Genomic DNA, 26,063 nt, shown 5'->3' on the forward strand with positions numbered 1-26,063 from the left:
GAACGGCCCGGTAAAAAAAATCGGAATTGACAAAAAATCGGAATTGGGTCACTTCAGGCTGCAGTGTGAACGCACCCATATAAACAATATAAGTACATTACAAATATTACTTGAGGACAATTTTGGAGTACTCTACCCACCTTTGTGTAATAGTAAATGCCAGTGATATTTACTGTAGTACTCACTGCCGAACTAGCAAAATTAGCCTAGCTACCAGAACCTTGTTGTTCACACGAAGAGTTTGTAAGTCCTTTACAAAACCTTTTAAATATTGATTGTATGCATCCATTGAAGCTCCTCCATGGTGTACGCACTCTTCCTGTTCACTGAGAAGTTAACGGTGTCGTAGATCGGAGGGAGCTTTTCCACATTGTCTGACATATTTTCCTTCTCCGTCTCATATGGGTCGATCCTGACAGCAGCGGCATTTTTATGTATCTTTCTCTCGCACATTGGTCAAGACGAGTGTCCACATATTTTCTTTTTGTTGGTCCCGAAGCCATTAGTCCACTATGGCGCGGGTCACTTCCGGTCCAGACTTGTGGGATCTATGTAGCGGATAAATTTTTTTCAGGATCTCTACAACGTACATTTCTTTCTCCTGCAGTACTTTAATCAGGTGTGCAGGTCAGATTGCATGTGTAATTAATATTTTTTTATTTATCTCCAGACTTATAAAAGATGCTTTCTTATTTTTTTCTCCTGTGCAGAACATAAAACATGTTCCATCTAAAAATAAGTCCCGTTATATTAAAGCAGTCATTCACAGAGCAAGTGTTTGTGTTGTGAAAATGTGTCAGTGAGTTTGAGTCAACCTGCAACTGAGTGTGGTGTATCCTTCTTCTTTCTGGGTCTCCGTGTGTGTGAGTACTTGTCTTGTCAGAGATGATTAGATCTGCAGACTTTTCCTGCATATCTAAAGAGTAAACATCTAAACAACGTGGATTTCCTTCTTCTTTAGCTTGTTATCAGGTGTGCAGCTCAGATAAGCTTTTTCTTTCATCCATCTGTGAAGCAGTGTGCGGTTTGTGTGTTTGGACATTCTGTTTTCTTTTTGCGTCACAACTTTAAAACTAAAAATCTGTTTTTTCCATGCAGAAATGAACAAAACTTGTCGTCACTGCGCGAGAGGCGGGACACGCAGTCACGTTTTTTGACTGCAGTGCAAAAACACAAAATATTACCAAGTATTTTTGATCTAGTTTCTACTGCAAATAATTTAGTACACTTGAAATAAGACTAAACTAACTCACAAGTAACTTTTCAGAAAGATATAGGAGTTAAATGGTTAATATTGATGAAAAAGTGTTAGTTCCACTGGGAAATAATTTCACTTATAATATGGCAAAATGTCTTGAAAATTTTAAATGTCACTTCAAATTTTCAGCAAGAAATATGAGCTTGTTTTAAGTCAATAATAATTTAATATTGATTTTAAAAAAGTGCTATAAAAACAATTTTTCCCATGTTGTAACTCAATAATAAAGAATTATCTATATCTTGCTGAAAAGCGACTTACAAGTTTGTTTTGTCTTATTTCAAGTGTACGAAGAGTTAAGAACTAGAAATTAGACCAAAAATACTTGGCAAAATTCTGTCTTTTTGCAGTTTATGGAGTTGGCATGAATGCATGAATTTACTCAAGTTACTCCAGCTTGTGTACACACATTGCAAAAAATAAAAAAATAATCTTACCAAGTGTTTTTGGCCTAGTGTGCAGAAAGGCAACAGGTTGGGAATTTAACCTTTTTGTTGCGAGGAAACGGTGGATGTAGCTGGTCCCTTTGAGTAAAGCAAGTTGTTAGTGTTGAAAAACTGTTTGTTGGTGAGTTTGAATCAGCCTACAGCTGAAGCACGGTGGTGGCTGCCCCTGTCCAGCTCTCTACTGTATCTGTGCTTTCACAATGTACACTTGTGATTAAGTCTGCAGTTTGTTGTCCTAGAGCAGTGAAATTGATTTCTGTGCTGCTTTTTTTGTTCTGAGTGACGACATTTCCTCTAATAGAGCAGAAAGTCTTTCTGCTGTTTTTGTTTAATCATCTCTGCAGGTCAGAGATTAAAGCTTGGACTTGTTTACATCTTTTTCTTTGTATCCGTTGATTTTCTCACCCCCGCCTGAAACTCAGTCTGCCTGAATTGTAGCTTTTGTCTCATGATCTGAGTCGAATTTTCTCACCTCAGCTCAAGATGTGGCAGATGCTTTGCTGGGTTTCCGTAATCTCTCTTCTTCGTTGGTATAAGACTTGTTTGCGTCTTTGTTTTGTGTCAAACCAAGCACGCTGAAGCAACCAGCTCCCCACAGAGAAGCCTTTGATATGCTGACATGTTTGATCATGTCATTTCCTTTAAAGACAATGCAATGCTTCTTTTGTTCTCTGCAGATTAATAACTAAACAGTTTTACCTGCTACCTGACGTTAAAGCTGCACTTTAGTTTTAATCTAAAGAGCTTATTTTTCCAGTGCTTCGTTTTCAAATGTTCCTTTCAGATATTTTTAGATAATTATCCCTCCTCTCTATTCTCCCATCAGGCAATTTTGCTTTTATCATCCATTACATGATGGTAGTTTGTGATTCATGCCACAGAGGAGCATCATTATTTGATATGTTAGTTTTAGACTCTGTTGCAGGCTTTTTTTTTTTTAAATGTTGGCAGTTAAATCGTAGTTCTGATCACTGCTTGTGTCAGTTAATTCTCATAAAATAAGTAATATTATTTACTTATTTATTATTGATCCCCTTTTTTCACTTCTGATACCAGAAACACTGACTCTGCACCAGTACTGCTCACTTAAATACACCAATAGCTTGAAGTTTGGTCAAACAGGAAAAACAACTTTAATTTGCTATAACAAAATTGAAAATGACAAAAACAATGTAAAAATAAACTGACTCAAAAAGTGAAATTAGGAATTGTAAATATAAATTAAAATAAATAATACAGCATGACATTGTTCAGAGCACAAAGCATAGATTTAAACTGAATAGATCTGCCCTTATGGATCAGAAATGTTGTCCCCAATACTCAGTCTAGATTTTTTTCAATATCGTTTCAACATAGATATTAATATGGGATTGATGCATCTCTAATATTATTTATTGGAGTCACATAATCACAGTTCAATGCAGCAAATTATGAGCCGATGAGAAAAAAAAACATCTTCAATTTAAACTGTCAGGTGATTGGTTACAAAACATGTTTTAGGGATCCACTGACATGAGAATTTGGGCCAATATTATCACACTGTTCCATTTAAACACCCCATAGCTGCATCACTATCATGATCACATGACTAAACTAATACCAAATGGCCAACCTCCCCCAGAAACAAACAAGAAAATGGAAATAAACAGTGTAATATCAGTCCAGTTTTACTTAGCAATCTTGATGTCAATATATTGTTTATCACAATATTTAATTTGAAAAAAAAAGTAAATAATTTAAAAGAAAATACAGAAATGAAATAATTTGTATTTATTTACAATGCTGAAAAAAAAACAAACAAATTAAAAATCCTGTCAATAAGAACATAAGATGCAGGCAGAAGCACAGTCAGACTCCTTCACCTTTTTAAACATGCATCAAAATCAAAACAACAGAATCTTTCTAAAACAAATCTCAAAGTCTGTAAACAAACTCGAAACACAGAACATATTCAAACCTTATTGTATTTGTTTAGCTACTTATTTTTAGACATTTTTTGTTACATTTAAAGAGTGAAAATCACTGTTTTATCTCTTTACAATAACTTTTCCCACCTGAATCCCTCTAACTGAAGCACTGGATAGTTTTTTTTAATTTTTTTTATTTGTAGTAAATATTAGGATTTATTATTCAGTTCTGTGCAGTAGGAGGACATCTGATTATGGGTGCACTGCAGAAATTTGTGTATAAACTCATCTTCCATCTGTGAGTTCTGACTCTGAAGTTCTAACTCAAACCCAAAACTGAAAACAGCAACCATTCAGGAGAGGCTGTGTTGTTTACAAATACTAAACATTTAGCGGCCATAAATCCACAATAAATGGTGCACTCATGTAACGTTGGGTTCCTTCAGTTTTACACGCAGCTGTTTGGCATTCAGCCCCACATCTACATCTTGGCATCCACGTTTCTTGTCATTTCCAGCCCATGGGTGAAGGCTGTTATTGTTCCAGCAGCACTTCGGGTGAAAACATAAAGCTACATTGTTGTAGGAAATGTTTCATGACAGTAAAGTTCGATGAATCTGTTCACATAGACGCTGTTGCTGTCTCGTTCTCAAGCTCAGCTTGTCTCAGCTCCACACCTGATTGTGTTTCTAGTGACCTAAATTCTTCTTTGGGGTTTAAAAAAGCCTCCTGACCTCACTGCAGTCGGCTTGTTGTCGCAACGGGGTCAAACTGGGTGACGAGGTTGAAATAAAGAGCAGCTTCCCTTGAATCAAGAGGAAGTCATTTAAGGCCTTCATCTGAATCTGAAACGTTTAGGTGAATATGACTGAGCTTTTTTGTTTTGATGTTGCATGAAATAAACTAGGGATGCACCTATTCACTCTTTTCACTTCCGATACCGATATTTGATGTTTAGTATTAGCTGGTACAGGAAAGCAGCACTGTATTGACTTCAAACATTTTTTTTCTTCAACACAAACATAAATGTACTAAATTACAAATTTATTTAGTAACTATATATGTAGTATTTACATATCTTTCAACCACCTAACCAACCAACCACTTACAAACCAAACCCAGTTGCCAACCAACTCCTCTCCAATAAATCAACCAACTAGTTTATAAAACCACAAACCAACCACTCAATCTACCTGCCAACTAACCAACCAACCAACAGACGACATACAAACAAAACCAACTAATCAATTAACTCACCAATAAAGTATACTGTAAACTGTAAACTAATCCTGCTATTTCTTCATATTCTGTTGGATGCAAAATGCAACTGCAGCTTATTTGTTTAGTTTCATGGTAGAAGTTTGCTGCATTTAGTTAAATTAAAATGAACAATGAAGGGTTGGCTGAACAGATCAGTGTGAATAGATGGCATTCTATCAGAGGTGGATTTCTGTCTGTTTGTAAGAGCTACCTGTCCTCAGTTGTTGTTTTCAGAACCAGCTGTGGTTCTGTACTGGAACAGCTTTGGTGGAGTCGCTCAGCAGTTCAGATAGAGTTCTGAAAGCCTGACTTTACTCTGGTCAATGAATGCAGCTCTAATCAGCGCTGAAGCTATGTCCAGCTTCTCTGTCTGACTTATAAATAAAACTCAATTATTATTCCAGTCCATTGTTTTATTTAAGAAAACCTTTGGCTCTGAGTGTTTTATATCTTATTTATTGCTCAACCTTATGCAAAAATCTTCCCCAGGCCTGAGTTTCAATATTAAAAATCAAAAAGCACTTATGAAAACGTGACCAATGATTGACGGGTTTATGCTTCCTTGTGTGTGACGGATATAAAGCAGCTTGGGTGGTCTGCAGACTTTAATTTAAGTAAGGAGTGTTAGAGCACTCCTGATGAGGTCGCATTTATATTTAACTGTTGGAAACTTGAGTGTTGGATTAATCAAACATTTAAAAACAAACTTTTGAGTTTACTCCTTTAGGAGCACTTGAGAGCAGATGTTTTAATGCAACTTTCAGCTAAAAACTGTGAACTTGGAATGACTTCAGCCAACTCTTACCAACCTCTCTGTTATATTGGTGATAAAACAAGCCTGTGCACAAAGAAAAGTTTAAATGTTTCCAGATACTGATGTATGGAGATGTCAAGCTGTCATTTAGCTGTGAAGGAAATGAGCGGACGTCTGGAGACTCGTTGATAATGTTCGGTGAATACACTCAGCAGTCGCTTTCTCAGAAGAAACATTTTGTCAACAAATAATGACCCCCTGCAGAGAAGTTTTTATTTTATTTTAGATTGTTTTCAGGCAAAATAAATCTGTTTCCAATTTACCTGTAAAGATCTCCAAAAGTATGGGAATAGGGTTCAGAAACTCATCGCCAAGACAACAATAAAGGGGTGCAGATAGGAAAGCAAGGTTTTTATAATCAGACAAAAGACTGTGATATCACAATATAGACTTTGGCAGCCAGCAATGGCTCCAGGGTGTGTTTAAACTCAGAGGGAATTAAAAAGGGAGCTGGCAGCAGCTGTACAGGTGGATGTTAAAGTAATTTGGGGAGGCAGAAACACACTGGAGACAAAGTCTGGGCAGGGAAGCAGTGCAAGAAGAAAGCAGACAATGGCACAGATGCAGAAATGTTTGGTTTGCAGATGTTTGGTCTGATGCAGATGCATCAGAAGATTTAGTTTTCAGAAACGTACACAGAAGAAACTCCATTTGATCCTCTTTTTTTCACTACATTTAGAGAAACAAATATTTTTGGTCTAGCATCTAGTGCATTGTTTCTCAACCATGGTCCTCACCGCCCCCCTGTCCTGGATGTTTTAGGTATTTCCCTTCTGCTACACACCTGAATAGTATCTCGGGGTGATTAACGGGCTTCTGCAGTACTTGATGGTCATGCAATCATTTGAATCAGCTGTTCTGGAATAGAGGCACATCTAAAACATGCAAAGCAGGGGGGCGCAGAGGACCAGGGTTGAGAAACACTGATCTAGTGCAAATATCTTAGTACACTTGAAATAACACAAAACTAACTTTTGTCAAGAAATAGGAACTGGTTTTAAATCAATAATTTCTTAATATTGATGAAAAATACTATTTCCACTTGTAAATTATTAAACTGGATTACTGGACTATTTCACTTAAATCTAGTACTTCTTCATCCGTATTAAGGAATTATTGACTTAAAACAAGCTCTTAGATCCAGCTGGAAAGTTACTTCTAAGTTAGTTTTGTCTTATTTAGAGTGTACTAAAATATTTGCAGTTCATCTTTGTGGTTTTTGCATGGCAGACTTTACCTACATACCTAAATCAATCTAAATCAGTTAAAATAAAGGATACATGCATAAATGTCCTCAGAAAAACAAAACAGTGCAAGCAGAGTCAATCGTCTGTTTAAAGAAATGGCCGCCACGTTCCCTGCCTTGGCGACCGTTGTCAGGTTGCCTCACAGCTGAGCTGCATGTGTTTCTCACTCGGCTGCAGTTGGCATGAGGAAGCTTTTTTTTTAAATGCCAGGACCTCGGAGGAGAAACTGAAAGGCTCCGCTGGCTGTAATAATAGCTGGGAATAAATCCAGAAGCTATTAGAGGCGACTCCAGCCAGCAGATCTCTCTCTCTCTGCTGCGCTTCGCGTGTGAACGAGACGCTGCTTTCTGTAAGAAACTCTCTCTGCAGCTGAGTTGGTCTCAGGATCAGTGAAGAAAACAAAACATCTTGTTATGCTGCTGAAAATTAGATCCTATTAATCTGTTTTGCTAGAATCGTTAGCTGAGACCCAGATTTCTCCTTATGCCCATTTTCGTTCCTGAAACACATTTTATCACAGAGTATCAGGTTTTGTTGGTGTAAATTTATCTTAGCATACTGCAGTGATTCAGTGTTTGTTTTGTTTGGTGGCATTTTTCTGGTCAGGCTACTGAGAATTTGTTCTCCATCGTAGATGCGTACATCAAGTTTGTGTTTTTGCATTCCTCAGTTTCGTCTGCAGGGGGCTCTGTGGTGCACATAAACTTTTTCTGTCAAGTCACCTGTTTTACCTTCTAGTGAGTACAGGTGTGTTTTGACGGCTTTTTGCCTAAATTCCGAGAGGTTAGAGTCCTTGTCAAACGGTTGACGGCGTCTCAACTAAAGTTCTACAGCTTTTTATTTCTCTTTCTCACTGTTTACGTTTTGTTTTTTAAATCTCTTTCTCACATGCTGTTTTTTTTTATTAATTATGTAAAGCACTTTGAAATGCATTGCTGCTGAAATGTGCTATACAAATAAAATTTGATTGATTGATTGATTATACTCATCCATGAAAAGTGTGAAGTTTGCTTTGCACTACAATCGCAGTAAAAGAAAGTACACCCTACATAAGATTAGATTGGGTTGTGAGGATATGGGTGAGACAGAATATGGAAAAAAAGCTGAACTTTTTGTTTTGATTGGACTTGTTGGTTATGTAGTTTGTAGTTTATTTTAATGTTCTGGTTGTTGTGGATTGAAACTGAGTGAAAAAAAAAATCCTTTAAAAAAAACCTTTTTAAAGCCTCCAGGAAGCATCAAGAACCATTAGTAAAGATTAGGACTGGAATAAAACTATTGGTCGGTGCCAAAACTCTGAAATATGTTGACGTAATGGAAAGGCCCCTGTATAAGCCAAACATGTAATCTTTTATCTTCCTGTTTGTTGTTAGTTTAAAAATGATCTGAGCATAAATACTGTTTATGGATTTGTTCTGTTTGGACCAGATGAACCCAAATCAGAGGTGTTCAGAGTTTCAGCTTCCTTTTGGTGAATTATTTGATATTTTATCTGATTAAAGCTAGTTGTTGCTGAACCATTGTTGTCGTGCTGTTGCTGCAACTATACAAGTTCACGGAGACGATGTTGCAGAACCGGACCGACCACCTCAGGTATTCTCTGGTAATTTTCTCTGTTTGTGTAATAAGGAAGTCCCCAGCATTACATTGCCTCATCTGAAGCTTTCGCTTTCCTCCTCAGCTCCTTCGGCGCGTCTTAATGCACTTCCCTGTTTGCATTGTTGCTACTGGGACGGTTTGACAACCTCAACAGGAGGTTTCAGTTCTCCTCCGACCCGAAATGGACCGGCTCGGAGGCCTTCTCTCAAACCGCCTGCTGTCTTCTGGGAACAAGTTAATTTTTTCCAGTGTTGCTCTTTGTGTTGTTGACACAGCTGGTAAAGTAAATACGCGCGAGCCGAGCGGCCGTGGGGGTTCGGCCAATCTGTGACGAGGGGAGTGGGGTCTCTGATGGGCTTTAGACCCGGCACCGCGTGGATCCGGTTCTGATTGGAGTCGTTATGTGGTGCTGGGCCCGGTGGAGTTGCGGGTTGCTGGCCCGGATTGGAGCCTGCTGCTGGGACAGAGAAGATTACTACCATCCAGTCCAGAGATCGGACACACAGGTTGGATGTTTTCCTTTGATTTTCCAAACAGAACCACTGGATCTTTCACCTGCTTAGATTAGCTGGAGCGATGTTTGTTTGTCTAAGAAACTTGATGCATGTCTGGTTCATTTTGTCTGAACCAGACAAAATGGTACTCAACTATTTAATAATTGTTTTATTATAAATAATTTGATTTATTTAGAGGGATTTTTTTATTTAATCCAGGAGCGTCCAAACTTTTTGTCACATCAAATCGGGTGGGCTTTTATCGTTTATCATTTATCGTGAAAGGATTTTTGATTTATCGTCTTGATAAGTTGCAATTATTACTGGCAAATGAAAAGAGATGTTATAAGTGCAACAATAAATATCAGTAAATTCTAAAATATGATTAAATTATTAAGTGCAGATTATAAATCACATTTTTTAAGTAAGTGGAGTCCTAAATTAAACACATTGTAAGTGGAAATATTTTTCAAGAACAATATTTGTGTTTGCAAGCACAGCCATACAGTTACTTAAAAAATAAGTAATAAACAGCAATACTGCAAATGCAATAAAATCCAGTCCATATTGCCCACCTCCAGTCAAATGTACTCGCAGGCCAAAAAACTAAATGAATAAAATAAAATAAAGCAAATAAGATAGTCAGATTTTATTTTATTTTTTGTAGGAAAGGGTCCAAAACATAAAAAGCATTTTAGACGAATAAAAGTAAAGGCTTCTAATCTTTTTTGGGGTCTACATTGAACAAATTTATTCTCAGTATAGGAACCGGATTTTGGTAACTTTTTGACATGCTTAGCTAAGTTAAAAATAAATAAATAAATAACGGCAGATTTGGATGGATGTGGTTCTACTTATTATAAAAGCTTGGTTATAAAACAATGTATACTTTGTGTTCTTAACATTTTCCATTGTTAGAAAATTATCAGGACAAATTTGTATTATTGTAGAATTGCAATTGGGGGCCGCACAAAAGGAGTCCAAGGGCCACAAATGGCCACTGAGCCGCACTTTGGACACCCTTAGTTTAATCTGTTTGTATATTTTTACGCTGATTGCAACATCTAATCTAAATCCCTCTGAATCAGCCTGAACGCTTCTTACATGTGGTTCTCGGTTCACGCTGTCCTGCATGTTTAACATGTTTTGACGCTTCATCACAGCCGATTCTCCACCAGTTTCTCAGAAACCTGTTAACCACCAAACAATGTGAACCAGGTGCGTCTCAAAGCAGGGAAGCATCTGAAACATCCAGGACGGTGGCTCACAAGGATCAGCTGTTACAGAAACAGCCTCCATGTGTGTAGCAAGGCTTTCTGTTAGCATTAGCTCTTTGTAGACCACTGCAAACGGTGGACCCCTGTTTTAAACAGTTGTTTTTTAGAGATAAGGAAAAGAAAACTGGAAATTCTTGCAATTTGTTGCATGTTTAGGTCAGAAATGTTAATCCAGACTTTAATCAAACAGACATTTTACCTGCGACTTCAGCAGGTAAATGTTGCAGAGAGGGCTGGATTTATATCAGGAAATTGCAGTGCAGTGTTATTACTTCCAGCTCTCTCTGGGACCTTTAGCATCTGGGTCAGCTGTGTGATTCTCCTGAATATCTTATCAGCATGTAAACTGTATGTTCATAGCAACTGGAAATAATGACCAACAAATATTGGATTGCAAACAGCACTTTGTGATACATTCTCATGCAAAACACAATATTTCTGTTGCATGTGGGACATCTGAAGAGCTGGATGTGGTCTCCAGTCCATAAAACGCCCAGGTCTGATCTGAAAACCAGCCGCTCTGAGTTTCTTTAGGCTTTTAATAATAAAGGCCAAACACAGCAGCCAGCAGTAAAAGTGGCTTTTATCTGGGAGGAAAGCTAACAGGAGCATAAAACGTCACCATATTGAATGGATTCTCACAGAAAATGTGGGCAGCATTTGAACAAACTACATAAAATATTTTTACATCAGACATTTTGTCTTTTTTTCCACATGAACAACACAGAAGTTGAATAAACTAATTATAAAGTGGTTTAATTAGCAATTTCTACACACAATCCTCATACCAAAAAAAAGAAAAAAAAATCCCTGCTTATCAGGGATACTCAAGCTTATCAGCATGTAGTAGTTATGCATGTCGCATAACTACTGACAAGATTACAGCTTTTTACATTGAACAAAGGATCTGGCCACACAAAAATAACAGCCAGCAGTGTGATCGTATTTCTTCCCATGTGGCGTAATTGCCTGAAGGCTGGTGGGAAAAGTACAAAACAGTCTGTAACTATAAAAACTATAAGAGTCATCAGGGGATTTGCTGGGGTTTAAGCAAACTATAAAATCAATTATGTCAACATTTCTCAATTTTTTCCTCTTAAACTGAAGTTAGGCTCTTAATCGGCGGTGAACAGACTGACTGACAGTTATATAACACTGGTGTTGTGCTGAAACAGCTGTAGTGTATCAAACGGGATACAACAAGGCGTGATGGTGGAGCAGACTTCAGTGTTTAATTATTTAAAACTCTTGCTTCTTAACAAAATTATGAGCCACAATTCATTTTAAAAGTCATTCTGAAAGTATTTTTGGCACTTGCTGTATAGACACGTTGCATGTTATTGTTTACATCCGGAAATTTCTTGCATGCGCTCAACGCTGGAGGGCAGAAGGACTATAAATAGTGGAACAATTTTGCCTGGAGATGCAGGTATTATTAATTTACTTTAGTGCACCAGAGCAAAGGAAAAAATCACGCAGAAAAACCACTGACAAATAACTCAAAACCACACACATTCTACTTTATTTCTCACTTTCTGTGTCGGCTACGCTACACATAGGCTTGTTGCCATAGCAGCTGACTGACAACATCTCTACTAGGGTATCAATATTCATCGCCAAAAAACACTCAAACATTTCTCACACAAAGAACAGAACATTCAGTCCGTTACAGATTTATGTTTTCAGGCTTGATGCGATTATTAAAGAGTGGTCGCTGTGGTAGATTAGCTACCACTAACCACTGCTATTAGCTAAGCTAACACAGCAGTGGTTGATTAGCTAATTTAAGCATCTGATCTACTGATGACCTGTCAGAGATGATGTGTGGGTCGCCTTTTTTTATTTTGTAACTGAACCGAAGCACAGAGAATCCACAGCAATCTGCATGTTAACATTGTCAAAGTCAAGCTAGCGTAACTTAGCTACTTCCCTCTCGTTCGCTATTTTTTTTTTAATTATGATTTTTTTCCTGACCTTGTTGACAATTTGTCAGCTAAAACCAATGGTAGTCATACTTTCATCCCATTACCGTCACTCCAGCGCTGTGGCTTCACGGCGACATGAAGCGGCTCAGACGGCTGACCTCAGCAGTCTGTTGCTGTGAGGAGTTGTCAGTCTGAGTCGGCAGGATGGGCGGCGGAATTATGTTCATTTACAAGCATCAGACTCAAAACAGCAAGACGCCCCGACTAAATGTTGTAATAAAGTCTTATTACTTTATGAATTAGTAGCCAAACACAGGGCATTGTTCACCCATTACACATTCTGATTGGTGCTGAATCATCAGTGTCTTTGCTTAAGGTGATTACTTATGCTTTCTCAAATAGGTTAGCATTGGTTTTTGGTTGATACAAAACATGTTCATTACATTTCTTGCTCAAAATCATTCTTAAATGTGGGGTTTTAGTCTGATAAGTTCTGCTTATTTCGAGTTCCTTTCATAATGAGCTGTTTTAGGGCTTCTGTTCCTTTAAATCTGAATAAGCTGCTGCTGGCCACGCCCCCAACTCAACGCTCACACGTGAAAATGGTCGCAAATAGATGCGCAATTATTCAACCGTGCATCTTTGAAAAGCAGAAGTGGTGCCTCCTGCACAACCAACAAGAATGCTGCTGAATAGTTAGTCAGCAACAAAACAATTGTGTATTCCAGCAGCCATTGTACAGCACATATTCCTGTAGCTTTGCTTGGATTGTTAGCTAACCAGCCTATACTGATGTTGGCTGAAAGTGTTTGAATCGATCCAAAAAAATTGATAATATCAGTATTGGATCTATTGTAGCATGATGAGATTAATACTTAAAATTTCAAATTTCCTCTTAAAATTTTATTTTATTTTTGTATTATAGATTCTCAATCTACCAAGAATAATTATTTTGATTTGCTCACACATAATTGTTTATACTTTATTTAGAAAATGCACAGTAGTTCTAATATTTTTTCTGTTTATCGTGCAAATTTGTCATTAAAGTATTTTGTAGATGCATATAAACTTCCAATTTTTTAACAAAATTATTCAAAGAAAAAGCAGTTTGTTGATATATTGTACTTTAAAAAACATAAGTATTGGTACAATATCAGCAATACGGGGAGAGAGAGTTTAACTACTAAGTTTTAGATTTAAATTTAATTCCTGTTGAATTTATATGATTGTTATGGTCCCTGCTTTAATAAGTTAATTTCTGCGTTGTTCTCTTCAGCTGTTTGCCCTCTTTTCTCAGTGTCCTGTAATTCTGCAGTCTGTCTGGGAGACTCATCGGCTTTTTTATTGGCAACAGATTTGTGTTTTTTGTGGAGCTCTTGAGTTTGGCAGCGGCCCCGTTTTAACCACAGCTCTTCATCAGAGGGGCACTGTGCCTTGCTAAATGGCACCCTGACAGTCAAAAGTAAACTTTCCGAGTCGTTCAGTATCACCATGACAAGAATAACTTCCTGATGTCACTGCCCTGATTTCCATTTTAACCTCGCTGGAATGGAAATCTTTCACCAGATGCTTGTCTGCTGGTTTTGGATCCGCCCTGCTTCCGTACTCGGATGTTTTTCCTTCCTAATTCTCTCACAGCTGTGTCGAAGCAGGAGCGTTTCTGCTCCTCAGGGAGCAACAAATCATGTCAGAGCGACAACGCAATGGCATGCTCTGGTATCGATTTCCAGCAGATGGAATAAGAGCTTCACTTAAATCGCAGCAGAAGGAAAGTTGGACCTTTGGTTCTCCTCTGAGAGATTTTCGGGATATTAGTGTCCATCATGCTTAGCCGAAGCTTTTTCTGGAAGCTAACGCGTTCATCAGCTTTCAGTCTTAAATTTCTCAGTGATTTGTTTTGAAGATAAAAATTTTTTAGTACTGTAGCTAACGATTAATCAACTATTCCAACGATTAATCGATTAATCAGATTTTTAAAATTGCCTTATGCTGCTGATTTTTCATTTAATCATTTAAGCTTATTTTAGACAATGATAAAGACATGCAAACATCCAAATAAACAAATAATTCAAACATTTAATTGCTGAAGATGCAGTGAAATAGCATTCCTTTAGTCTATGCTTGATGATTTGGAGCAAAGAATGCATTGCTAAAAAATCTACAAAATAGACTGTGTTGAGAATTTTTTTCTGAACAGATCATTTATTAATTAATAATTGGATGCAAAAGGTACTTACTAAGAGAATTGACAGAGTTTGAGCCAGGTGGAGCTAAAAATGCAACTTGTGAAATTCTGTCTAGACTATATTTACAGACAGGGGTTTTTAAATCTAAAATTTAAAACTGTATATATTTTTTGTGCAGTTTTGGCTTAAAGCTCTGAGTGTTGATTTGTTCAGCAAATTTGCACTCAGAGATTAATTGATTTACTAAATTAGTTGACGATTAATTCGAATAATTGATTAATTGCGATTAATCTGACTGTTTTGTTCAGGGTTTTTCATGAAGGTTGGAAGTCATGGCTCATTTCCAACAATCATTTTCTACAATGTCAAATTTTAAATCAATTTGGTAATCTATGAAAAAAGTTAAAGTCAGATGCTTTTTCTTGAATGCAAGAACTTTTGCAGAAATTTGAGCTCGAATAAGTAATGGCACAAGGAATAAGTCAAATACTTCCTCATCAGCTTCGTGCAGATGTTTGGGGTTGCACATCTGCAGAGTCTCAGTAGGTTGTTTTTGTGCTGAGCTGCAATAATGAAGCACAGATGGTTTTAGGGGAATCATCTGGGTCACACTGACATCTGCTGTGAGATTCCTGGTTATATTCTCTGTTTGGGTTTCAGGTGTTTACCGCACTTTTTTGGCCAATCTGTCAAGTTTTTGCTCTTCATCGAGGTCTTAAAGACCTCGATGAAGGTCTATATACGGCTTTTTGAAGGGACCCACATGTTGTAGACAGATTCCTTTTTAGTTTTTGTCGCTGTTGAATAAAAACCTCAGATCTCCAAAAGTGTATATTTTCAAGAAAGGGAAAATTCATAGTGTTTGGTTGAAGTCACATACTTTTTGTTTGATTTTGACAGGAAAACAAATCCAGATATGACAATATACTGGGCTGCTCCAGAGTTTAGGGACAACAACAACCCATAAACATTTGAAACCTCTATAATAAGCATAATTAGATATGCGTGAATAGGCACAGTGGAAACTGCATGTTGGGAATCTTTCAGTGTCTTGCAATTCTGATTTTTAGTATTTCAATTCAAACACTAGAGGAAAAGACAGTGTAAACAAATATAACTTTTCTTGAAAACAATTGTATAAGAATTCATCAGTTTATATTTAAACAAAACAAGTTTGTGCGTAAGATTATGCAACTTAAATTACCAGAGTTAGATTAGCTTAGCTGCCTGGCTTTTTCTTAGTTAATTAATATCAAAGAACTATTCAAAATACTCGCAGTTGACAATACAGCAGTATGCTTTTAAATAGGAGCAGCAAAAACATACAATTTAAACACATTTTAAAATCGATTTTTGAGCATTTTGAATCAATGTAAAATTCCCAGGATTGGGATTTGCATTTTTTTTCTTTCCTTTTTTAATGAAAACTTGGATACATCCCATTGAGAGCTGATAATCTTATTATTTATTATTCTTCCGTGACCGTTATTGTGAATAAAATTGCTTTAATATTGCTAGTAAGTAATATCTGACCTTTCCATCATTATTTATTCACTCACTTTAAGGTGTGTGAGTCAATATTTAATTAATTAAAACTGGTAAACACACTAACGCTAACAAACAAAATAAAACTGATGAAAAACGCAGAAAAATTATAACTGATCACAAGGTTGTGATGCTGCTTTACAAAGATAAAGGATAAAAGTCATCTGCATAGAAATCAATGTAAAACACACCTTTTCTCTTCAGAAATTCAGGTTTTGATCGCTTAGATAACAGCATAAGGAACTCACTTTGCAAACATACTTTTCCAGGATGACTAGTTTATTGCTGGCTTCCGTTTCTTTTTATACTTGGAGCCGTTTCTGTACGTCACTGAATACCTCCAGGCTTTTCCGGCCATTTGTTTTCTGCTGCTGATTAAAAACAGACTTAAACTGATTTGAGCTGCTAATCAACTAAATAACTTTACAGCCATCTAATTCAGTTGATGGATAGCTTTGTTAGTGGGAGCCTAACGGCATGTGTATCTCCCTCTGGCCACCAGGGGGCAGTGTTGGATCCTAAATCCACTGAAGCGCCTGTTCTATGAATCTAAAAAAGAAACATTTTGCAGTAAAAGAGCATGTCATGTTTTTGCTTTTCCTGTAAGTTTTGTCCCATTAATCCTGATGAAAGAGGTTTTTCTTCTGTTCTTAAACGTTTCTTGGTTTTAAAGTTGGTATTAAGTCGCTTTGTTTCCAACATTTATCCAATATATAAATAAGCAGACGCAATCTAAAAACAATAATTATGGGAACTTAAGGCCAATGAAATGGAGTTTTGTCCTGCAGGATTACATTTGGATGTTTTTGTAGGCTAACATCAGATTTATTTTGTGTGTACACAAACATATTTCAGTGAAAGTGTAAATAAGAAGAGGCATTTTAGCGTTTTAGTTCCTTATACCTTTTTTTTTTTTTTTTTACCAGAGCGTTTCAGTAAGAAGGAGCAGTTTATCCTGGCTGACATTTTTAATGTTTGCAGATGGTTGAGCTGCTCTTATTTCAGTGTAAATATGGGATTTGAGGCTGAAAGCAGGAAAGTTAAACTGTACTTGAGTTTGTTTTCTTTTCCCATACTGTCCTGCTACCATAGTGAGAGCAGAAACAACACAAGACCATCAATTCCCAGAGGCCTGACATGAGAATGGAGGAGTCAACGGTGCCTTCAGGGACACCTCCAACACCTCCACTTCACAGCACCTAAGCTAGCTTTTTAGCTGACTGTCAAGAGTCTGAAAACATTTACTTATAAAGATCACAGTAGGAATGCTTTATCTTGATAAAAACCTGAAAAGCAGCTTGAGTTTGTTTTGGTTTACATCATTATTGCGTCATTACTAGAAATCTGAAACTAGAAATCTGTATCTGAAAACATCAGAATGTAAATACTTTGTTAATGTAGTTCTATTTTGTCATCTTCCTAAAATAATGGCCTAAGCCTCCTTGTTGCCATATGATGATTTAGGCAAAAGAAAGAAAGAAAGAAAAAAAAAAAACCTTTTGACAAAAAATAATTGGCCATTATTTTAGGAAAGTTACAATTTGTTTTGAGTTGTTTTTATTTCTTTAAGATAGTTTTAAAATATTTTTATGGGGTTTTTATATAAATATATTTATTTGGAGATGGGGAAAATAATATCAAGTTAAAATCAAGTATTTCATTTTTGATTAATTATTATTAATTTTTAATAATTATATTTTTAGTGAATTAAACATAAAAACTGAAAGTCACGGTATTAATTCAGAAAAGTGGAAAAAAATATAAAAATTATAAAACTTATTGAGATTACTTATTAAACATGGCGATTTACGTTCCAACCGTTGGATTTGAGTAGTTTCCTTGCCGAGTTGTCGTGTTTCCGTTGTTCGTGAAGGCCTCATGAGGCAGTGGGCGGAACTTGTCGTGAGTCACGCAGATCCTGAACGCCTCAGACCGCAGGATGATCCAGCAGAGCTGATTTACCGTCAGTCGGAGCCGAAGCAGCTGCCGCGCTTCGCTTTGGACCAATAAAGACCAGAACCAGCTAAAAAACCAAACAATTCTGCGGATAAAGATGCTTCTTCCGCCGCTGTGACCCGCCGACCCACCGCCGAGCCTCCATGGTCTTTTCCCCGGGGATGCTAACCGAGGCTGGCAGCGTCAAGCCGGGACAGCTGCTCGAGATGTTCGACTCGTCTTGGAAGGTTCGGAGCATTTGGGACGGGGTGAAGCTGGAGGTGGTGGAGGACCGCAGCCCGGTGGTCCTGCACAGCTTCACCCATCTGGACCCGGACCTGCCCCTGGTCGAGGTGAGGAGGAGGAGAAAAAGACTCCAGCCCGTTACAGTAGCTGGTTCTGTTTGTTGTGACTGGGAGAACTGAGAGTTTAGTGGGTCTGAATTGGACTTTTTAGGTTAATTTAAGCAAAAAATTAAAAGCATGTGATTTTTGTTTTTTCTGGCTGTAATTCATGCACTTTTATGTTTTCCACCATGAGATGTTCTGATTTTCTCTGAGGTTCGGATGTAACAGGACAGAGGTAAATAATAGCAGATCATAAATACAGCTGCTCCTACGCTGGCACGGGCCTACATTTACAGCATGACTTGCTTTTCTGCAGCTTTCGCCCTTGTGGTTCTCTCCTCCTCTGCTCTCAGTCATTCAGTTAAACCACAGCTGAAAGCCCCCTGCAGCTGCATCCCTCAAATGTCACGAAACTTACAGGTTCTCTTTACATTCACGGTGCCCATATAGGTCAGATCTACTTTTTGAATGTAGTTGTTTTGAAATATTTGTACTTTAAAGGTGAGTAGTGTAGGGGAACTCCAAGTCAGCTCTGACCTTCTCTCTGCATTCACCAGGTATTGTTGTTAAAAAATGATCAACAGAAATTATGAACATTTCCCACCCAAAAAGTCAACATTTTAACCTGATTAATACGTTTTCTTTGCTCTTGAACCTGAAACAAAAATATAGCTTCTAAATGTTTATTGTTAGTTCCTTGATTAAAAAGTTTCCTTCAGTTTACTTTTTAAATTTTTTGCCGATTTCAGATTCAAGTTCATTGATTGCAGTTTACCATTATGCTACTTTATTAATTCATTGGACAAAAAAAGGTGAAATATACATATTTGGAAATATATAATTTTTTTTGAAGAATATATGCATAAAAATAGATGTATCTGGGGAAAAATTATATCTGAAATATATATACACAATATTTGAAAAATGTATATGTATATAATATGAAATAAATATAATATAATTTGAATAAATATATAGTACAATTTGAAAATGTATGTATATAATGTAATTTGAAAAAATATATAATCTAAGTTAGACAAAAAAATCTATTTGAAAAAGATATACATATAAAGCAATTTTAAAGAAATATAACTTGAAAAAATATATATAATTTGAAAATATCCATATACACACATACACAATTTGAAAAAAGTATACAGTTTTTAAAAATTAGTTTGAGAAAAATATGTATTTTTAAAAACAAAATTGCGAGAGAGATTTGCTTTACGTTATTCTTTAGTTTGGTATTAATCTTTATATTTATGCTGGTGCTGATCTCCGGTCTACAGCCGAAGCGAAATGACGATTTGATAACAGAAAACTACAACAGTCCTCAAAGAAAACCACCCACCTTATAGAGGTTTCTCCCTTTATTTTGGTTATAAACCTGAAGACCATCAGTTGCTTGTTGATTTGCTGGTAACTGGTCGACTGATGTGCTGATCTGTTTTCGCGCCTCCTGTGGCTCCATGTGTTGGTCTGCTGGAGAAAATCCATGCAAGCAGACATAAATCCATCCAGAAAATTCCCAGCTTTAATTACAGGGTTCAGCTGCTGTAAAGTGATTAACGATGAACGAAAAGTAAACAAACAGAGTCTGTCTTAATGTTTGTGTTTACAAAATAATCAGCTTGAATTTAATACATGAAAACAGCAATTATAGTGACAGTTGCTAGATAATACAGCACGTTATTACAGTTATGATAGTTTATCTTTAAACCTGATCAATAGACTTGAGCAAACATGTAGACTGATCACTTGCTAAATTTATTAGTAGTTTTCAGATAAACATCCTTAATTGACTAAATAGTGTCTCTTTTTGCTGTAAAACGATAACAATGTATTGATATTTGCTCTGATTCAGCAAATAGCGTTACCTAAACTATAGTAAAGGGTGGAGCTCTTTTAGTTTCCCAAGGTACGGCTCCACCTAAAAAGAAAAGTAAAACTATAAATAAAAAAACTTTACATCTCAGGGGTAAAGTAAAGGAAAAACGTGACAGTTTAAAAGATGCACTACAGTTTATGATGTTCCAGTTGTTATTGATCAAAAGTAACTCTAAACAAATGAGTTTTTAGATTGATTTAAGTGGACTCTGCTCCAGGAGTTTTGCAGCTTTCTGGAAGTTTGTTCCAGATTAAAGGAGCACAAACACTCAATGCTGCTTCTCCAATTTTGGTTCTGACTGAGGATTAGAGTAGAACCAGTTGAAACGACAACAGATTTTTAAAGTGCCTCAGCGCTTGGCAATTTAGTGATTCATAAACCAACAACTGTATTTTAAAGCCTATTATCTGAGCTACAGGGAGACGACACAGGGACTTTAGAACTGGGGTGATATGCTCTGTCTTCCTGGTTTTAGTCAGAACACCAGCAGCAGCTGTTATTTTTTTAGGCAGATCTTTTTTAGTAAAAAGATAAACGCATGGATGAGTTTCTCTAATGCTGAGACATTAGTCCTCTACTCCTGGATGGAAATGTTGTTCAGGTGATGGAAGGCCAACTTTGTAACTGTCTTTATGTGACTCTGAAGGTTCAGGTCAGTGTCCATCACTACACTCAGATTATTGGACAAGTTAAAACTTGTTTTTAGTTTTAAAAACAGAATATTTAGGTGGGAAAAGTTAAGACAGTCCACACGTTGGTTTATTCTAAGCATCTTCTCACCTGTTGACATCTTAACATAGAGCTGTATGTCATCTGCATAGTTATAGTAACTGATCTACTTGTTATAGTCAGAGGGTAGTGTCAGCATGTAGGTATTCAATAAAGGAGCCCCAGGATGCAACCTTGGCAAACCCCTCATACAATTAATAAAAACATTACATGTTAAACTATTAATCAGGATGTGAATCTTTTTCTAACCTCTTGATTTTATTGCTTAGTCGTAGCAAAGCTCCAAAAAGCAACAGAAAAATGAAAGAAATGTCAGATTTTCAACGTTTTGGAGCTGAAACCAAAGAGTTTTTCTCTGGATTTTAGAAATACAACTTGTGCAACATAAGGACGTCCCAGAAGAAACTGTCTGGGTTCACTCAGAGCTTATCTTGCTTTTAGAGGCTGGATGATGTAGATGCCTGAGCCTCCCAGAGTCATTGTGGGTTAACGTTACAGAACTGTGTGTGTGTGTGCGTGTGTGTGTATGTGTGTAAGACACTTTAATTAACAGATGATTCAGAGATGGACCAGCGGTTTCTTGTATCTAGTATCTTGTTGAACATGTTGCATGACGCGGCTGTGGGAGTGTTACCTTTTGTCAAAGTCCAAATTAATTTAACAGCCTTTCTACGTCTTCATCCAAGTCTGAAAAGTTATGGTGGAAAAAATAAAATGATGCATGAAGAAAGTCTTTAAGTTTCCAGACTTTATTCCTCATAGCATAAGGAAAAAAGCTTCTGATAAAGTGCTTAATAGAGCGGTTTTAAATGCAAAACACGTCATTGCCAAATAATACCTCAGCTTTTTGTTTGATTTTTTTAGATCGAGATAAACAGGCTCTCATTCATAGTAAAAAATAAAAATTTTAGACACTTTTAGCTCAGAGTTTTATATTAATGCCTAAAATTCAAAGCATCAAAGCCTCAATTTGAGTTTTATTTTTTACGTTAAAGAAAAATGATTATAAACTGTGTTTAAAATGATAATTTAGAGACAGTTTGTACTTTTCTGTGCCGGTGTAAGTTTAAAACAGACTTGTTTTGGACTGATTCTGACCAGAAATCATTTGTTTTACTCCTTATGAAGTGTTTCCCGTTTGATTAGATAAAAAGGTTAGAGCGGAGCATCCACCGGGATAAAACGTTCTGCTTGAACTCTCCATCAGATCCAGACCGGTTTATCAGAACCTCCCGTTGGTTTCTCCTGCTAACCTGTTGTTACTCCCATCTAATCCTCTGCTTTAACACCAATTACTCACGGCTTATCCCCCTCCCTACGGTGGCCCAGGAGGGTTCCTCAACAATCGGTGGCTTTCTTTTGCCTCCCGCTGCTTGGCTTTATTCGATGCAGCGGTCGCGTTACGCTGTGAGGCCCGGTGTGGCCGAGTTGGGCTCTGTGCAGACAGCGCCAGCGTTTGGCTGGATCAAGTGGCTTTCGTACGAACCTTTGATTTCTGATAACATTTTCATTGTTGGGGATTCTGTGTATGAACTGAACATCAGTGATCCATGTGGTTCAGATTCTGCTTTTGTCTACGTTTGATTTCATTTAGTCACGTCTGCAAACATCAAGTCAGACGTATTCATGTGCCTAAACAAACGGATATTAAAAAAAAACCTAAAATATTAAATGAAACCCACCAATTGTTCCAATGCTTTTAGGTTCAGTTGAGCAAATTTATTCTCAAAATCTGAGTCAAGAACTCTTGCTGTGTTTAGTTGAGTTTAATAAATTAGATAAAAGCAAAGTCAGCTTTTCAGTAAAAGTCTCTGGAAAGACGTAGTTTTGCTTACAGCTACATTGGAAAAAGACAAATACTTTGTGTCACATTTAACTTTTCCATTGAAATAACATGAAGTCATTAATAATGCAAGTTGTCCCTCTCAAAAACAAATAAACATACATTTTGTGAAAAACACTTAGTCCTGGAACTGGAAGACATTTAAAATAGCCAAAATAAAGCACAATAATCAAAAACGGTAAAAAAAAATCACACACAACCGAAACCATAATGATGTCTCTGTAAACAAAATTGCCCTTCAAAAAACACCAACCATCAGAATTGAAATTATTGATCTCATTTAATTGATTAATTGACCCATTCCTGGTGAGCGGTAGTGTAAGTGACGGTGAAATCGGACTCTCGCTCTTCCTGTCTCTGTTTTCTGAGCCAATGATGACTCAGCCAGCAGTTCCCAGATGAACCCAGCAACACAGTGTGACTCCACTTATCCCAGAGGGAAGAAACAACCCCGAACACAATCAAAAAAAGAAAGCACAGTGTCTTATTACAGAACAGCACACATAATTAAGCTTCTCTTGATGTCCTGTGGGTGTACGTTACTCTGTGTGTTCTCACTGTGCTCCTCCACATTATCTGGAGCTTAAAAAAATAGACACAAAGTTGAGTCAGTTTCCTACTGCTAAGATGTGATTCTACTGCTTATTTAATGCATGGGTGTACAAATTTGTCATGCTAGCCAAAGAAAAGAGAGAAAACTAAAATCAAGCAAATAAAGTAGTAATTTTTTGTTGAGAATCGTCTTTTTGCCATCCAGTGTTGTATGCATGTGCAAAAGGGTCCATATTTACCCAAATTCAGAAAATAGAATAAAAGCCGATTTTGGTGCAGCAAAGTCAGTAAAATCTCTGGATAAACATGGATCCACTTTATATAAACATAGATCCAGCTTGGTTATAAAAAGACAAACACTTTGTGTTGAAAATAACTTTTTCCAATATGAGAAAAGGATGTTGGTAATAATTTCACCCTGATGTAAAAGTAAAAAGTCAATTTGTATCATTCTCAAGCTGCGTTTGGGGCCACACAACCTCAGTCCAAGGGCCACAAATGGCCCCCAAGCCGCACTTTGGACACTGATTTAATGACTGAAACATGAGCAGCAGGAGCGGGACTCTGCACAGAGGAGCTTTTGTTTCAAAGCAGCCGAATTCAAGCGTTAAAAAAAAGAAAAAAAAAAAGAAAGAAAAATCGGACAGCTGCAAGAGTGTGACGGCCTGGAAAGTTACTTAATTCTTCCTGCTCCCTTAAACGAAGATTTGAAGACGTGTGTGTGTGGGTGTGTGTGTTTGGAGTCGGCTGGAGGAGAAGGTTCTGGAGGGATTTGATTTGATTCAGTGGGATTATCTTGCTCTTCTAGGGGGTGGAGAGGTTTTGTGTTTCCCTCCAGCTTCACTTAATGCTCTGGTTCTGGTTCTCCTGATACAAACATGTGACCGGCGCTGTGGATCCAATTTAAAGTGAATGTTTTTCATCTTTCTGTTGTCTTAAAAAACAGAGCTGATGCTATGAAAAAAAAAGTTTTTATTAAGTATTAGCCTTTAAATTGCCATAAAATTTTAACCAAAAATTCAGCAGACAGACACACACCCGCAGTTTTTGTTAAAGTTTTATAATTTTTTTATTGAAGGAATCTGATTTTTCTTTTGCCTGTTATTTTTTGTTAATTATATGAATTATTGTCATTTTGGTTCTTAAAATACCAAAATTTTCACTTAACTTGATGATGTAAGTTTTAGGTATTAAATGATTGAGAAGTTGACCACTCAGTACTTGAGTAAACTTTTTACCAAATACTTTTTTACTCTTGCTTTAACAATTTCTTGGACGGCCACTCTTTACTTGAGTAAAAATATGTTGAAGTAGTGCTACTCTTACTTGGGTAAATTTTTTGGGTACTCTACCCGCCTCTGCTGATCACTAACTTTCACTGACTAGTATAATATTGGACAGAAGGTTTCCTGGATTCGGAGAACCCCCAGGCTGTGTGTTTAGATCCCAGGAGAGGATTTGAACGTTTGTTTACCCTCACTTTCTGCTCTGCTGCCCTTCCAGATGACCTCCCCTCCATTCAGCGCTCATTGTTGTGGAGGGGAAGTCTCTGGTTTGTGCTCCGGGGCGGCAGCGTTGGCTTTGTTCAGCTGTTTACTGTTTCGGGGGGGAAGGGGTTAGTGTTGCCTCTCTGCAGCGGGGGTTTCCCTGCACACACACATTTAGGTTCTGCCTCACAGGGGCTTTCTAGCCATCCAAGCAGGTGTGTTTATTTTCTCTCCATGAGCTTTGGCAGACCCCCTACCGACACTCCCAGAGCGCCGCTTGGCTCAGAACGAAGGGTTTTCCCTTTTTCCCAGAACGTCAGTGTTGGACCGAACCAGAACCAGGTGGCTGCGGTTAAGACATCAGATGTAAAAGCAGATGTTTTATAATGTAAAACTTTTTTATTCAAGATGGTGGATGGAACGGATGGATCCATTTGCCAACTAATGATTATTTTAGTAACCGATTAATTGATTGTTGTGACGATTAATCGGATAAAATCGGTACATTCTTCAGCTTTTTTATTTAATCACTTAAGCCTTTTTTACACAATATAAAAATGCATTAAAAGATGTAAATAAACCATTTAATTCCTTTGTTTAAATACGTAAATAAACATTCTGTTGCCCAAAATGCAATAATATAGCATTAATTTAGTGTCTATTAGATCATTTGTAGCAAAGAATGCATCTACAGATAAAAATATGGTTTAGTAAAATGTTGATTATTATTTTGATCAATAATTTGACATAAAGATTCTTAATGGGTTTTTTTCTTCAGAATTTGAACCAGGTGAAGCTAAACTTTGCCACTTGAGGAGCTCTAGGTAGAACATATTTACAGCAACACACAGCATTATTAATATTGGATATCAATAATCACCCAAATTTTCATATCAGTCACCTCCACTTGAAATGCATTTCTAATATTGTATAAAAATGCTTAATTGAAAATATTTTTTTTAAAAATCTTATTAATCGATTACCGCCCTTTGACATTTTTTTATCAACTTTTTCCAAACAAGATTTGCAGCCGACAAAGAAATAATTCGTAATTTTCCGGAGCAGTTTGGATTTGATCAGCATGACGACACGGCTCGATTGATTTCCTGTCAGTCGTTGATGAAATTCTTGAGTTGCTCTGCCAGTAACTTCTGGTTAAGTTTTCTATGTTTAGGCAGCTTTTAAAGTGGCGTTTTCCTGTTTGTAACCAGGATGATTGATGAAGATCTGAGTCACGCTGAAGGAATGTGAGACCAGCTCATCATCATCATCTTCACCATCATGTCCAAACTGCATCTTTCAGATTCGAGTTCATCAGACTGTC

General features: G+C 37.0%; 1 protein-coding gene across 6 annotated transcripts in view; it reads left to right on the forward strand.

Annotated features, from left to right (window-relative positions):
- The window catches only part of LOC106955954 (ral guanine nucleotide dissociation stimulator), a 59,696-nt gene that overhangs the window by 16,623 nt on the left and 17,010 nt on the right, over positions 1–26,063 (forward strand). For 2 of the 6 annotated variants that reach the window (XM_015046407.1, XM_015046408.1), the window contains exon 1: positions 18,058–18,246. The exons of 2 other annotated variants lie outside the window; for them this stretch is intronic. In XM_015046407.1, coding sequence (XP_014901893.1) covers positions 18,058–18,246 — 189 coding nt within the window. Of the gene's footprint in view, positions 1–8,849; positions 9,038–17,886; positions 18,247–26,063 lie in introns of those variants that run through there. 2 more of the 6 variants (XM_015046411.1, XM_015046409.1) reach the window with 2 other exon arrangements.

This window comes from Poecilia latipinna, unplaced genomic scaffold (genome assembly GCF_001443285.1).
Source record: "Poecilia latipinna isolate Pla-1442-1.1 unplaced genomic scaffold, P_latipinna-1.0 Scaffold779, whole genome shotgun sequence".
Classification (NCBI taxonomy): domain Eukaryota; kingdom Metazoa; phylum Chordata; class Actinopteri; order Cyprinodontiformes; family Poeciliidae; genus Poecilia; species Poecilia latipinna.